Source organism: Solanum verrucosum, unplaced genomic scaffold (assembly GCF_900185275.1).
Source record: "Solanum verrucosum unplaced genomic scaffold, falcon-dt-bn FXZP01000067.1, whole genome shotgun sequence".
NCBI classification, from domain to species: Eukaryota; Viridiplantae; Streptophyta; class Magnoliopsida; order Solanales; family Solanaceae; genus Solanum; species Solanum verrucosum.
In genome coordinates, this window is record NW_026020175.1 from 972,832 (window position 1) to 987,392 (window position 14,561).

Genomic DNA, 14,561 nt, shown 5'->3' on the forward strand with positions numbered 1-14,561 from the left:
TTTCAAAAAGAGAGTTTTGAAAAAGAAAGGGAACATCGATTCCAAGAGAGCTTTTAAGCTATGTTTTTGAATGATTATCTCAAATCACAGAAGAAATATGTTTTTAACCATAAAGAGCTAGTATCATATTTTGGGAGTAGTATTGAGCACCGATATGGGGACGCGGGTTCATAATAACTCAAGTCTCCATAAATCATATAGCCATCATGGGTAGAAAAGGGTCATATTTTTTAGATGAACCCTTAGTGCTTTTTAGCATAGACTAGTGGATCCACTTAGTAGTTCAGGTCCTATATCACGGCAAGGTATATGATGGCCCGAGCAGCGTGGGGCTAATAATGTTGTATCATCACTATAGTTCTTAAGTGATGGTTATCAGTTAGAGAAATTCCCACAGCAGTAATTTCATGGTTCTTCAAGGGGTTCTGCTTAGTATGAATGGGGGTATGCGACTTCATTCATACATTACACAAGTAGACTTTGAGAGGGAGCATGGTATATCTTTCATGGTATTACTTTATTATATAAGTAAAGTTGAGTTTGTTATTGTATTTTCTTTAACGAACTAAGTTGTTTTTACTGTTTTAAAAGCTTTCATTATATTGCATGTGTATTGTTGCTTTATATTGAGTTGAGTATCGAGAGTCGAGTATCATATCTTTGAGTTGAGTATCTAATCTTTGAGTTGAGTATCCTATCCTTGAGTTGAGTATCTAATCCTTGAGTTGAGTTGAGTTGAGTGAGTTTGAAAAGAGGTAAGTATGTTTCCTCTTTTATCAAGTTTCAAGCTTATGTTTATGTTTTAGAATTCCCCTTACATACTCGTACATTCAACGTACTGATCCATTTGGCCTACATCTTTTCATGATGCAGACACTGGTGTTCAGGATCATCAACAGGAAATTCGTTGATACATCCGGAAGTTCAAGTTAGCTATGGTGAGCCTCCTTGTTTTCGGAGGATTTCATTTACTTTTCAGTTTAGTCAGGATGTCGTGGGTCTTGTCCCGACTTCCATCTTTATCAGTTAGAGGCTTCATAGATAGTCAGTATAGTTAAGAAGTCTATATTATTTATCATTTATTTTATTAAATGTTTTAAAGACTTAAGTTGCCTATTTTATGGAGAGTTGAATATATTATATTTATTCTAAGTTGTTCATTTGAGTTAAGTTAGTTTTCCGCTTGTAGTCAGCCAGGATGAGGGTTCGCTTGGGGACCAGCAATGGTTCTTGAGTGTCGGCCACGCCCAGGATGTAGACTCAGGTCGTGAGAGAGCTCCTCCACGAACCTGATCTTTCTAACATTTTGTCCCCCTTTGTCTCTTTGTCCACGTCATAAGCTTCCGAACTTTCCTAAGCCTGTAGCATTTTTTTTGCTTTCCCTTTATCGAGAATGCCTTCTCATGTAACAAACCTTCCCGGGTCTCTTTGTTCTTTCCCTCAAGTGCCACATGTATTCAATTGATTTTCACCCTATACAATAGGAAAACTAATGGAATGACATGATCCATTACTTGGAAGAATTTATACCCCATGTCTCCAATGCCTCTCAAACTTTCTCCACAATCTCTTTATGTTTAATTGGATCTATCACTGGAAAAATGAACTTTGTTTCACAACTGCTTAGAGATTCCTCTGTTTTAGTTGGTGGAACGAATATTCATGGCACTTCGGTGTTTCTAGCATCAACATTTCCTTTTGAAACCAGCCTCAAGGCTTTTAAATCATTTGTTACATATATAGATGGGACTTTTTGTCATTACATAACAAAGGATTTAACAACACAATACAACAAAACTTAAGTTGTCTTTACAAACAAACGTTGTATTTAAAATAACAAGACGATACAATTCAATAGGTAATAACAAGCATCCAAAGAAAACTTCTCAGTTCTCATTATAAACTCAGCAATTACATTAAGATTAGATCTTGTAACGCAACAATGCAGAAGTTCCATCTAGACCTTTCGTATAGAAGTACTCACGATAGTCTTTCACTATGGTTGCATGATATTTTGAAGGGTTATCTTCTAACAACAATTCAGAAATCGATCTATAAAGATTGGAAGATGATATTGAATCTGTGCCGAAGAAGCATGGTACTGATACTCTTGGTCCTACACTTATGTGCTTATCATTTGATATGATCTGAAAAAAGCAACCAAAATAAGCAAATGGTATATTCACTCTTATCAATCGTACATGGATTAGAAAATAAAAAGAAAACTAGCTTGCAGAAAATCTCCAATGTTGACCATAAGAGCAACACGCGTAGGAGGAACATCAACCCATTGATTCTGGTAAAGCACTTGAAGTTCTCCGATGTGATCTTGTAGAAGCACTATGAGAAAATCATTGTTAGAATGTTTGTTGGTGCCTATGGTGAGCTCTGGCTGAGGGCATGTTGGATAGTATAGGGCCAAAACACCAAGCCCCTCCGCACAATAATCCAAGCAAGGAATAGCCCAATTGCATCATATGCTTAGAGGATACTCAATTTTTAGTATTTCCCTGCAACAATTTTGTAAAATTAATGAAACAGCACATCTCAATTGTTATCACCACATAATACATAATCAATTATTGGTTGGCTTTCTAATTCATATTAAGAATATATACCTACATGATCTTGGAAATTCTTTTGGATTGGGAGGATTAGGAGACATTTTAAATAAAATGTAATCTCTCCAATTAGCAGCTGGAACAGAAGGGCTATACATATAAAAATTACTAGCATGAACCACCTTTTTCGTGATATCTCGGGTGAAATATTGTTTCTTAATCTCTAGACTACCATCTTATGGATTAGTAGAATTCCTAATGGGAAGTAGGGGATAATATAAATACTTATTACTATTTATGCACAACACTATAGTTAATATAAATTCCTAATGTCCACAGAAAAAAAAAGTTATAAACAAGGAGATCTTCATGATAAGCTTAGGTCCCTTTCACTGGTCACTGTCTCAACCCACTAAAGAGTTTCAACCCCACCTATATCCCAAAAATAGAAGGCATATGGATGGTAGACAAGCAGAAAAGGGAGAGACCTAGGCTTGGTGACCTGGCACACTCTCACGCTTAAATGAGTAATTATCTTTTATTTCTTCCAATTCGGGACCCATCCCTAACACCTGATCCAAAACCTAGTTTCTGAACTGCGATCTGACCTCGATTCCCAACCTCGACAATTGATTTAGGTCCCGACCTCAACTCTGACACTCGTCTGAGATCACCACATCGACACCCAACCTAGAATTCGACCTCGAATGCTTACCAATGATGTCCTTCAAAGCCAGATACATATGGATGGGTTCTTCCCTGCAGCAGTCAATAAAAAAGAACTATAAGAGAAAACAACATTTTCCAGTGAGATAAAAATATCAATATACAAATACAGAAATGTGACATACCAGCGTGTCCTCCGAACAATATCACTATATCTTTATCAGAGAATCTTATGTTGTAAAAGACATCCCTCAAGTGTGGAGGACCTAAAGGGCATTAGTGAACAAAGTAAGTGATATGCAACATCCAAAGAATATGTTTCAAATTCAGTACACTAATTAAGTTGTAGAGCACTCTCGGAAATTAGCACCTTCTAAACATTCTTATAGTTGCGAAGGACACTACAAATATTATAAATAATTTAAAATCTTAGTTTAATATAAACAGAGTAAAGATGAAACATCATCAAAACATAAAGTAAAAGAAAATTGAAGCAAATCATGAATTTATAATCCAATAGGTGATGTATAGCCAATATTCAGATTCAGTTTTTATTCCCACTGATTTTTTCTTGGATGCTGCAACCAAAAGTTTCGGATGGATGAAGAAGTTTTGTATGCTATCACTACAATCAATTTCACGTATGGCTAATAAATATTTAGTCAAAGAATTAACAAATCTTATATAAAATCTTATTTAAAGCCAATTTTGGCCGTGTAGAGTGAAGGTTGAAGATCATTTACAATTGGTTGCCATCATTTGAGTCTAGTTGATGGCTAAAGAGGCAACATTATCAACATAATTATAACTCTCACTCACACACACACATATAAGGAGTAAAAGAACAATTCCAGCGGAGATTAAAGATTATTTAAGATTAGAGTTTGATCAAATACTTGTCCGGACATCATGTGTGGTTCTCTTCTAATGTATTCTTTGTGTGGGTGATAGACCAACCATCCATGAACACTAACACAAACTTAAGTGGATCCACTAAGCTCTGCCAAAAAGCACTTAGGATTAATCTAAAAATTATGATCATGTACCCATGTTGGCATACATGGTTTAGGAGGAATTTGAGTTGACTGGACTCATTCCCATATCGGTGCTCAATACTACTCCCAATAATATACACTCATGCAGAATGTTTAAAAACATACTCTTCCTCTGGTTTGAGATAATTGCTCAAACTATCCGCTTAAAATAGGTAACTTCTCTGAAATATCTTTGAACTCATAAACTCTTTTTATAAATCAAAGTTTCTCTTTTTCTCAATGTAAAAACTAATACCTTTTAGGAATACTTAGTTCCCTAATACTCTTACTCAATTCATATTTGAAAACTCTTTTTCAAAAATATATCAAAATCATATCTTGATATGATCATTGATGACTCGAAAAGTCATATTGCATAAACTATGATGGAATATTTAGATACCATACTGTTTAAACATTGATGGCATACTCGACTGTCATACTAATCATGTTTTTAAAAACTCTTTCTCAAAACTCATTTTTACTTCCTCAAAACTCAGTTTAAAATAAAAATGTTTGCATTAAAAGACTCTTAGAAATTATAATTCAAAATAGCGTTCATGTTGAAATATAGACATGGACAAATCAAACTCAAGAATCCCAATAACAATTTAGAAAACTCAATACTAAGAACTCAAAATTCAATGATACTACTCATCTCAAGAATACTCAATTAATAGGGTTCATGCTGAAATATAGACAAGAAAATGCTTCCAAAATCTCCCTCCCAAGCTTCCAAAATGGAGAAGAAAGTGAAATGGAAGAAAGGGGGCTGATTTTAGCCATTAATTGAATATTTGACCATGAGATAACTGTCAACATAAGCAAAATTAGCTTCCTAACTTATTAAAGTCTCTGAACAGACCCTCGAGATTCATTCGAGACTAGATAAAAATAAATCAAATATGCTACCTTATTAAATTCGACATTCAAACTCAATGGAATCGTCGGATTTCTGAAAAAAGATTGTTTTGACAGAAATATCCTCCTAGACCTCTCTTTAGGCCATAAGCTTAACTTCTTGCCTAAACACCCCACTCTCAACCTAAGGGCTCGAAAACCTTACCAACCACTCTACTTGCTCAAACTTGACGTTCCGGATACAATGGAACTAGCAGAATTCCCATCCAATGCTCATAACTCAAAATTTTCACCAAACTCAACCTATCAAGAATTCTCAACTCAAAAAGAGTCAAATTATTAAAAACACACTCGATCCCATTGGGGACTACACCAACCGTCCTCGAAACACAAACTAAGCATGAAAATGCTTCAAGGAAGGGAATAATGGTCATTTCACAATTAAAAACAAAATTACAAACAATGAGACATTATAAGTCGATCTCCTATCAATTTTGGATCCATTATAGTCTGCATCTACAGATAATCCACCACGGGTATGATTGTGATTGTTATACAATTATCCATCATCTTTCGTAAGATGCACGTTGGGAACCATTGGAGTACTGCAAGGTTTGGCTGCCAACTTTCAGATGTCTACAAGTAGGTCAAGAATAGAGACAGAAAAAGTTCCCATCTTTCTTCTATTAACTTCTACTCCCAAAAAGTATATTAACTGACCTAAGTCTTCCTTATGAAATTTAGCATTTAGGAAAGATATTGTATAATCATGTAACATTAAAGATTTGGAAAAGGAAAATATTTTTTTGGATTGCAGGTTGTGTCTACGATTCCCATCTAAGGACTGTAGAAGCTTCTACGAATCGTAGATGGAAACTGTACGAAGGGGGAAATAAATTTTTGAAATCAAGTCTCAGTACCCTTTTTACGGTTCACCAGGGTGGTCCGTCATTCCTTGTACTAGTCGTAGATAGGTCTCATAGGTGAGTTCCAGACTTCGTTAAATTTTAAGGGTCAAAGTGGGGTTTTCTACGATTGGTTTTTATGGAGCGTAGGAAGACCTACGAAACGTAGAAATGTTCCGTTAAAAAAATAGTGAAATTATGGTCCCACTACTTGGTCTATGATTGACTTGTATGGACCGTAGAAATAACTACAGTCCATACGTATGTCTGAATCATAGGCCGATGTCTGACAGTTATTTAAAGGATCTTTTCTCTAATTGTTTTAAATCAAAACTATGTCATTTTTCTTTCTACCTTAAGCCCTATAGAAACGTTTTAACCCCAAATCACCCACTTTCAACTAAATCTCCTAAGTTCCTTAAAACTCACCAAAGTCATCCTCTCAAATTCTCTTAAGTTTAAGGAAGAAGAAGAGCTTGGATTCCATCCAAGTTTTCAATCGTCTATTATTCTTGGACTTTTGGCATTAAGGTATGCAAGTATTCAACCATGGAGTACTTTCCTCCATGGGGTCCTCAAAGGTTTTCAAATTCTCCTTTTAATTTCATTGATTCAAGTTAGGGTTTCAATTCAATCTCATGGGTTTTATTCAATTGTGAATGATTATTGTTAATTAAGTTTTCTAATGGATTATTCAATGTAAATACATGATATGTAGTTGAAATTATGTTGACCCATGCCTAAATTATGATTTTTCAACTATGAAGCTATGATGAACTCATAAACCTATGAATTATGAAATTTATGAAGATATACATGTCTTTCTAAAGTTATTATAAATGAATTTTAGGATATTTTGAAAGGAAAGTATCAATGCTAGTGTGAGAGGTTTTTTCATATGCTATTCTGATCATGATTGTGAAAAATATTTCTCACATATGGATTCACTTTGATGAAATTAAAGATTTTCTCATCTATGTTAAATTATGAGGTCTATCTTTGAGAAATGACTAGCACCCTGAAGTTGGTCAAACAAGTCATCAATCCTAGGGATGGGATACTTATTCTTGATTGTGACCTTGTTCAACTGCCTATAGTCAATGCACATTCTAAGAGAACCATATTTCTTCTTCACGAACAACACTGGTGCACCCCATGGCAAAATACTAGGTCTGATGAAACCCTTATCTAGAAAGTCTTTCAACTGGCCTTTCAATTCCTTAAGCTCAGTTGGAGCCATTATGTAAGGAAGAATAGAGATAGGGTGGGTATCTGGAAGGAGATCAATTCCAAAGTCGATTTCCCAATCGGGAGGAACTCTGGGAAGATCTTCTGGAAACACTTCTGGAAACTCATTAACCACTGGAACTGACTCAAGAGTTGGGGATTCGGAACTAGAATCGTTAACCCGAACTAGATGATAAAGAAAACCCTTAGAGATCATCTTTCAGGCCTTAAGGTAATAAATTAATCGACCTATAGGTGCTAAGATACTACATTTCCATTCTAGGATTGGTTCGTTTGGAAACTGAAAACGAACAATCCTAGTTTTACAGTCGACTGAGGCATAACAGGAATGTAATCAATCCATGCCTATAATGACATCAAAGTCTACCATTTCTAACTCTACATGATCTGTGTAGATGACTTTCTGAGAGACTATGACAGGGTAATTTCTGTATACCCGTCTATCTATAACAAGGTCACCGACTGGAGTAGAGACTGAGAAGGGTTCTGAGAGAGTTTCTGGACTGACACCTAAGATTAATGTTATATAAGGAGTTACAAAAGACAAAGTAGCCCCTGTTGTCTTTTCACTGAGTGAACCATACGTGAGCCACATCCTTAAGCTGGTAGGATGCCAACTCAACCCTACCATTACTAGTTACTTGCATCACTCTAAAGATTTTCTTAACCTCATCACTGAAGTTCTGTGGGTCCTCAACAACTTGCAACCCTAAAAACACAGGTGGATTCATCCTAACAAAATCTCAAACTCTAACTGCCACTGATCCATCATTTCTATTAGTAGGAACTGGAACTTGCTGATTGTTCTCATTGGTCATATATGAGCCAAAAGCTGAATTGGCGTTCCAAAATTCTGCATTCAAAACTTCCTGATCTGAGACTTGAGGAGATGCGTTTGCACTCCTGGCATTCTCATTCCTTGCGTAAGCTCTAGGAAGAGGCATGATCTTAAGTGCATAACGATGGATTAGGAAGAGATCATACCTTACGCACGATAAGAATATAAAAAAAGTGAAGTTTTCCTAAATCACTTCGTAGCCTCCCTCTCATTAGATGTGGTGCACTTCACACCCATGAAAATGACTTTACTTAGTGCTGCTTTTCAGACATCCTAGGACTCTTAAACCTAATGCTCTGATACCAAGTTTCTCAAGCCCCGAGCTACCCCCAAGACGCGGACACGGGACCTAGGACCACAAGAGATCCCAAGCTAACCCTGTTGGCATGATCATGAGCATACCAAAGATGATAAACTGATGCGGAAGCTAAATCATAAATAAAATGAAAAGATAGAAAATACCCATATACTATAACTGAGATAAATGAAAACTGATGAGTTTAACACAAGGAAGATATTAACTCAATACTAAGCTGAATCTATCTATGTTTGAAAATAGCCTCTAACTGACTAGAAATGTTGGGACAACCCCAGCCAAGTCTAGTAAAACTGAAACTAAAGGGCTAAAATACTGAAAAGAAACTCATGACTATTGTCCTCGGAGAATGAGGACTAACCACTGATTCTGTTGAACTGGAGATCGGGAACCGATCTAAGCGTGATCTGGATGCTGAGAACCTGAACCTACATCACGAGAAGATGTAGCGTACGTATGCGTCAGTACTTGAAAGGTACTGAGCATGTAGGATAGAGTAAATCTGAAATAACATATAACTGAATAAAGCAATGAAATAATCTGAACATGATATAGATACTGAATGATGAGCTAACTAAATGCAATGACTAATTTATAACATGCTGAAACTGAATACTGAATATACTGATAAATGGTCAATGCAATAGAATCTGACTGAACTATGGGAGCTACTAATAACCGACATAAAACCACATGATCTAAATGTGGAGTCTGATGTATACGCCCCATCGAGAGGACCCAATATACCCTGCCAGAGGTATAGAGGCATGCTGGCGTGATCACTAAACTGATGTTGCCCTCAGAGGGGACTTACACCTACGTGGCTCGTAGTTCTGGGTCTATATTGGTACGTTGAACCCTAGTCCAACTGGGTATTATGCTACTCCCAATGAATTAAGTGGTTAACTGGATATGACTGAATTTCTGTAAATACTGAATAGCTCAAAACTGAACATGCAAATTGAGAATGCAACAGTTAATCTGATAATGATGCATTAATAACTGAGGCATGTATAACTGAATAATGGATATATCTGACCTAGCATGTGTAATTCAAGAACTAAAGAAATACATAGCTAGGGTTCTGAAATTCATGCGAGAAACGACATGATAATCTAATTTGGAACATCTTAATAAATAATTCATGGTGATCTACTGTAATTCAAGAAACCCTAGGTCTATTCATAATAAGGGAATCAAGAAACTGACTGAATTCTAGGGACCTAATGGGCGAAATGAACCCACTAGTGAAATCACACATACCTGATGACGAATTCCACAGAGAAATATTTCAATTTTGGGGCTGGAACTGATGGAACCTTGTTGCATTCTTGAAATAGGGTTCTTAGACTTTTTTCACTCTCTTGATTCTAATTTTCTATGCTTTGATTAATGATTTGACTTAGGTAAGTTCTAGTTATGTTTCTAGGCTTAAACTGACTAAAACCACATCACTTGGGGTCTAAACGACGTATCTTAGGGTTTAAACGAAATAGAAAAAGACCAAAAAACCCCTGACTTAACTGCTATCGGAGTGATCGATGGGCTGGACCTACGGGCCATCGGTTGGAGTCGTCGGTCAAGTCTACCCGACAGGGCTTCACTAAAACGAGCAAAACTTTTTACTCGGAGATCAGATTTTAGCAAACTCGGTGGCGTTAAAAAGAGGATTCAATTATGTATCTTACCATAGTTTATGGGACACATAATATATTTTATGCTAAAAGTTATGACCATCTGAAGTTGACTCAATAACAATTTCAGCTAACTGGCTATTGACCCTCATCTACGATCAGACCTACGGATCGTGGATCGAACGACGGTCTGTGCTGGTCGACCGTAGTTCGTGTCAGAGGCTGGGTAAAGGAGGTCTTGATCCACGGACACAGACCACGGACCGTGGTCTGATCTACGGACCGTGGTCTGATCTACGGACCGTGGGTCTGTCCGTGAGTCGAGACTTTGCCAATTTTTCTAAGCTTGGCTGGGAGGGGTTGCAGTGGTGAACCATAGACCACCAGCACGGGTCGTGGTCTGACCTACGGTCCGTGGATGGCAACCGTGGGTTGCATCTACAACTTCTCAAAATCTGCATTTTTGGTCTGTTTCGGATACGGGGTGTTACGGTGAATATCATGAAATCCTAACTTATAGCACAATGTTACTGTTAAAGAATGACAAAAGTCCCACATCAGTGGTTAATGAGATGGGTGGACTCCTTATAAGGCATGGGCAATCTTCCTCCCTCTAAGCTAGCTTTTTAGGTGTGGGTTAGGCCTAAGACCTAATTTAACATGGTATCAGAGCAGGGCCCGTCTCACCCGATGTTGGGGCCCCCAAAAAATCAAAAATTGTCCATACACCAGATGCTAAGATGCACTGGGCATGAAGTGGGGTGTTAAAGAATGACAAAAGTCCCACATTGATGGTTAATGAGATGGGTGGACTCCTTATAAGTCTTGGGCAATCCTCTTCCCTTTGAGCTAGCTTTTGGGTGTAAGTTAGGCCTACGACCTAATTTAACATGGTATCAGAGCAAGGCCCATCTCACCCAATGTTGGGGCCTTAAAAAAATCAAAAATTGCCCAAAAAATGCCCACGCATCAGATGCTAAGCACTGAGCGTGAGGTGGGGGGTTTAAAAAGCAAAAAGTCCCACATTTGTGATTAATGAGATAGGTAGACTCCTTATAAGGCTTAGGCAATCCTCCTCCCTTTGAGCTAGCTTTTGGAGTGTGAGTTAGGCCTAAGACCTAATTTAACAGTTACAAATTGATCTTTTCCCAAAGCCTTTGTAAAGATGTCTGCTAATTGAATGTGTGTAGGAACATATGAAGGACTTATCAGTTTTGTTTGCAACTTTTCTCAAACTATGTGACAGTCTATTTCAATATGTTTTGTTTGCTCATGAAAGACTGGATTCGCTCCAATATGTAAGGCAGCTTGATTGTCACAAAATAGTTTTGCAGGAGTCACATTTGAGATCCTTAAGTCTTGAAGAATATAGCTTAACCATGTAAGTTCTAAACAAGTGTTCATCATAGCTCGATACTCCGTCTCTGCTGATGATCTAGAAACAACTAATTATTTCTTTGATTTCCATGAGATAAGTGAATTTCCAAGAAAAATACAGTATCCTGTGACGGACCTTCTTGTGGCTCGACAACTACCCCAATTTGAATCACAAAAGGCCTTTAAAATAAGATTATTTGTCGAAGGAAATAACAAACCTTGACCAGGAGTACCCTTGATATATTTGAGAATTCGCACAGCAGCATCCCAATGAGGTTTTCTAGGCTTTTGCATAAATTGGCTAAGTGTCCGAACAGAATAGACAATGTCAGGCCTTGTGACAGTGAGATAAATCAATCTACCAACTAGTCTTCTGTATTTTGTTGGATCATTCAGTACAATTTCATCTATAGAAGTTAGCCTCAAATTTTGTTCCATTGGAAACTTTTCAGGCCTTGCTCCTAAGATTCTTAAATCTTGCAAAATGTTTATTGCATATTTTCTCTGAGACATAAAGATGCTCTTCATACTTCAACTCTCCAAGAACTTTAATGCGGAAGCATTTGAGAAGAAACCTTTTGATGCGTTCAATTTCTTGAAGTTCATTTCCTGTGAGAAGTATGTCGTCAACATATATAAGTATTATTGTGAATGATGAACCTTTCACCTTGGTGAAAAGGGAATAATCAGCCTTTGATTGTTGAAAACTAGCTTTACGGATAGCTTCTGAAAATGTGAGAAACCAATTTCTCGATACTTGCTTCAGGCCATACAAAGATTTATGAAGCCAACATACAGTGTTCTCCCCTTGTCGGCGCAGAACTGGTGGAGGTTCCATGTACACCTCCTCATGTAGGGCTCCATGAAGAAAAGCATTTTGGACATCCAATTGATAAGCGAACCAATTTCTAGCAGAAAGAACTGCAAGTAGACAACAAAGTGTCGTGAGTTTTGTTGTTGGAGAAAAAGTTTCTTGATAATCGATTCCCTCAATCTGAGTATACCCCTTTGCGACAAGACGAGCCTTATAACGCTCAATCGTTCCATTTGATTTGTATTTTATTTTATCAACCCATTTGCATCCAATGGGTTTCTGACCAACATGGAGTGGAACTAAGCTACAACTCTTGTTATCTTTTAATGCTTCTAATTTAGCATTCATGGCTTGTCGCCAATGTGGATCAAGAACAACTTGAGCATATGATGAAGGTTATGTGTGACCTGTAATGTTAGCTAGGAAAATGCAATGTGCTAAAGATATGCGAGAGTAAGAAAGATAATGATAAAGACGATATCGAGTACCTGATGTTGGACTTGGCATAGCCGAAGATTGATTGGCTTGAGCTGGTAATATGTAGTCTTTATTCTATTCAGGAGTTTCTTTTAGATGAAAAGATTGTCTTAAAAGAGGAGATGAAGGAACTAAAACCTCCGAAGTGACTGGAACAGATTCAAGAGCTTCATCAGACGTCGGATTTTGAACGAGTTGGTTGGGATTGGCAAGATTATCATATGTTGTATTTTCAGATTGGGTGGGATTGCTGGAAAAAATTTCAGATTGGGTAGGATTACTAGAAAAACTATATGATTGAGTAGGATTGCTAAAGACGTCCTCCATAATTCTGGGTTCATGAGATTCTACTCTCCGGATAGATTGGGGTTGAGGAGATGAGACATCTTTTATGACAGATGGTGGAGAGGACCAATTGTCAAATATACTAGAAGAGGATTGAGGTGATAATGAGGTTGAAGTTGGTGTAACTGAACTAAAAGGGAAGATAGTTTCAGAAAATTTGACATTACGACTTATAAAAAATTGTTTGGTTTCCAGATCATAAAGCTTATAACCTTTTTGACCAGTAGGATAACCAACAAAGATGGAGCGTTTGGCTCGAGAATCAAACTTTTGCTTATGTTTAAAAACAGTAGCATAACACAAACAACCAAAAACTTTTACGTGACTAAGGGATGGTGGTTTATGATATAGCAATTCATAAGGAGACTTAGAATGTAACAATGGAGTTGGTAATCGGTTAATAATATAGACAGCAGTCAAAACACATTCACCCCAAAAAGTGATTGGCAAATGAGATTGAAAACGTAAAGCCCGTGCAACATTTAAAATATGACGATATTTGTGTTCAACTACCCCGTTTTGTTGTGGAGTGAAAACACAAGTTCGTTGGTATTCAATTCCATGAGAGTGAAAAAAAAAATTCATTGGTTCAAATTCTTTTCCATTGTATGTCCTAATTTTCTTAACTGAAGCATGAAATTGGTTTTTAGTAAATGATATAAAGGATTGCAAAATATGAGAAGTTTCAGACTTGTATTTCATAAGAAGTAACCAAGTACATCTTGTAAAATCATCTACGATAGTAAGAAAGAAATGAGCCCCTGAATCAGTAGGTACTCGATGTGGACCCCAAACATCACAATGTAATAAGTCAAATGGAGAATGAGTAGACATGTTACTCAACGGAAATGCAAGACGTGTCTATTTAGCCAAAGGACAAACATCACAATTATTATCAAAGGAAACATACGAGAAGGTAATAATGGAGCAATTAATCTAAGGCGAGAAGGTGATGGGTATCCTAGACGCATGTGCCATAAATCTTTTGGTTGTGAAACTTGATGAGAAATGGATGGTTTCTGTACTGATGACATGTAATAGAGACCAGCATGATGTTTACCCGAGCCAATCATCTTCCCCGTAGCCAAGTCCTGTAATACAAAAAAAGTGGAAAACATAAGGGCACAACAATTTAAGTCATTAGTGAGTTTGCTAACAGACATTAAACTTAATCGAAAAGAGGGAACATGTAAAACATTATTAAAGGTAATATATGAGTTAAAAGGTATTGTTCCAGTGGAATGAATTGATATTGGTGACCCATTGGGTAAATTGACAATGGGTATAGATGGAGATTTTGTTTGAGTGAAGAATTTGGAATCGAAAGTAATGTGATCAGTTGCTCCGCTGTCCAAGATCCATGTCCTACTGAATGCAGAATTAATTGAAACATTATGAAAAAGAGATAAACTTGCTGTATTTGCATAGGTATCGCTATTATCGGCAGAACTATTATTTTGCGTGAACAAACTTACTGCCTGAGCA

The 14,561-nt window shown here is 37.0% G+C and overlaps 1 protein-coding gene across 1 annotated transcript; it reads right to left on the minus strand.

Moving 5' to 3' along the window:
* Positions 1-1,922: 1,922 nt before the first annotated feature.
* Positions 1,923-8,219, minus strand: LOC125828900 (1-aminocyclopropane-1-carboxylate oxidase homolog). Its single transcript, XM_049508212.1, has 3 exons — positions 8,025-8,219; positions 2,255-2,434; positions 1,923-2,147 (listed from the first exon to the last, which is right to left on the minus strand). Exons 1-3 carry the CDS (start codon positions 8,217-8,219, stop codon positions 1,923-1,925), a joined length of 600 nt encoding a protein of 199 aa, XP_049364169.1.
* Positions 8,220-14,561: the final 6,342 nt, after the last annotated feature.

Coding starts and splice junctions, on each gene's coding strand:
- LOC125828900 (XM_049508212.1), bottom strand. CDS start 8,219: ATGCCTCTTCCTAGAGCTTACGCAAGGAATGAGAATGCCAGGAGTGCA. Junction 2,435..8,024: donor ATGGATCAGTGGCAGTTAGA/GTTTGAGATTTT, acceptor TATTGTGCGGAG/GGGCTTGGTGTTTTGGCCCT. Junction 2,148..2,254: donor CTACGCGTGTTGCTCTTATG/GTCAACATTGGA, acceptor TGCTTTTTTCAG/ATCATATCAAATGATAAGCA.